Below are 1,849 nucleotides of genomic sequence, written 5' to 3' on the forward strand. Positions count from 1 at the left end.
CTTCCCTCTGACTGCACATGCAAATAAAAACACATAACATAAAACTCCATCAGGGTGTAAAGGTATGGAGATATTTCACTGTCAGGACTAGGAAATAAACACTGGAGCAATATTTTGTTGTTTAACTGATGAAGCTTCTCCAGTGATGAGATGAAGAGGCTTAACTTCCTGATTCATGTGGAGAAAACCAATCAGAACAGGCCACACCCACTGGGGGAAGACCAGCAACTGTGATGGAGGAAAACACTAAAAATCATGACAAAATGAAGAAAATAGACAAAAGAAACCTTCATGTTCTCTGAACAAACTCTCTGTATCCTAGCATGTCTGATTTGAAAGGAATCTCTTTTCCTTGTTTAGTCCAAATGCCACATTTCTGATTTAATACCATCAAAGCTCCTTTTAAAGCCCAGCAGATGCTTTTGATAGAGAGAGTGAAATAAACTTGCAACGATGAAAACAGAGGAAATTGTTTCTCACAGAGGACAGTTTCAGATTTAATTCTTAGAACAGATGAAATTCAATTTTACATCATCATCTTTCTTGAACCACTGATGTTCTCCTCCCGTCTCCATGGCTCCAGACATGTCACAGTCGTCCATCTGTCCATCTAAAGCCCAGTTCTTATATCTGACCACCTCATCACTGACCCAGAACCAGAAATCCAGAGTGCAGGTGTAACGCAGACCCATCCAGACATAACCAGTCGATGCGTTCTTGACTTTCTCCTGGATCCATCTCTGATCATCCATGTTGGTGATGGTGACCAGGTCATGGTGGTGACCTCTGCAGTAGTACAAGGCGTCCTCCCAGTTCATCGCCTCTTTGATCAGGATCAATTTATCTGTCACAGAATTGATCAACACAAACATTACACAGTCATGGTAAAAAACTAATTTAACAAGAACAACAGTTATGTCTTTGGTCCTAAACCAGAGTTGATAGAGTAAATCAAAAATGTCCTCCAGTAGGAGCAGCACTACTTCAAATGAATTATTGTCAAGTAAAATGAAAAGTAGTAGTCTAAGAAATGACTCAAGAGTAAAAATGTGATAAAAAATATAGTTTAGTACTGAGTAACTGATCATAAGAACTGATTTATAATTTCTAGATGATGTCATGATACTAGCAAAAATATAAAGGTGTGTGCAAATTGTCATATTTTGAAAATAATTGAAATAATCCCAATGTATAAAATAAATTAGAAACAACACATTTCTAAATCAATTTTCCTCAACATACAAACTAATACTTCAACTGTAAGAAATACATAAACAATATGTTACAAATAGGTAAAGTACTTCCAGTGTCCAATTAGGGTTTACAACTACTACTAAAGGTCCTTTTCTCCCCAAAAAACTTATTAAAGTAAATGTGAATGTACTATGTGCCTCTAATACTGATCAAATGTTGATGATTTTGTTTGATGCAATGACATTATCTGTGACATGCAAGAATTAAAACTTAAAACATGAATGAGAAAACTATTCACTGTAATAATTTTTAAATAAACTTATATTTGAACTAACAACTCACCATCATAACAGATGAAGGGTTTTTTATTATCACAGCTCACATTCGTCCATCTGCCTTCACCATCAAACTTAGTCATGGCACATTGACCACTGTTGATTATCTGATCGTTAAAGTTTTTATTCCAGTGTCTGAAAGAGAAACTGCTTCCATCTGACCACCTCCAGGTGTCTCTGAACAGACCAATGTATGAGGAATCACTTGTAGAGTTCATCAATTTCATCACTTCTTCATCCTGTAGCTGCTTCGTTCCACTGATCAGGTCTTTGTGTTTCTCTCTGCAGTAACTCTGAGCTTCCTGCCAGGACTTCATCTC

At 36.7% G+C, this 1,849-nt stretch overlaps 1 protein-coding gene across 1 annotated transcript; it reads right to left on the bottom strand.

The window, feature by feature from the left end:
• Nucleotides 1-456: 456 nt before the first annotated feature.
• LOC103132821 (C-type mannose receptor 2-like) lies at nt 457-1,846 on the bottom strand. The gene is made up of 2 exons (XM_016667600.1): nt 1,537-1,846; nt 457-844 (listed from the first exon to the last, which is right to left on the bottom strand). The coding sequence occupies exons 1-2, from the start codon at nt 1,844-1,846 to the stop codon at nt 498-500; spliced, it is 657 nt and encodes a 218-aa protein (XP_016523086.1). The 3' UTR covers nt 457-497.
• Nucleotides 1,847-1,849: the final 3 nt, after the last annotated feature.

Source organism: Poecilia formosa, unplaced genomic scaffold, assembly GCF_000485575.1.
Source record: "Poecilia formosa unplaced genomic scaffold, Poecilia_formosa-5.1.2 Scaffold1358, whole genome shotgun sequence".
NCBI classification, from domain to species: domain Eukaryota; kingdom Metazoa; phylum Chordata; class Actinopteri; order Cyprinodontiformes; family Poeciliidae; genus Poecilia; species Poecilia formosa.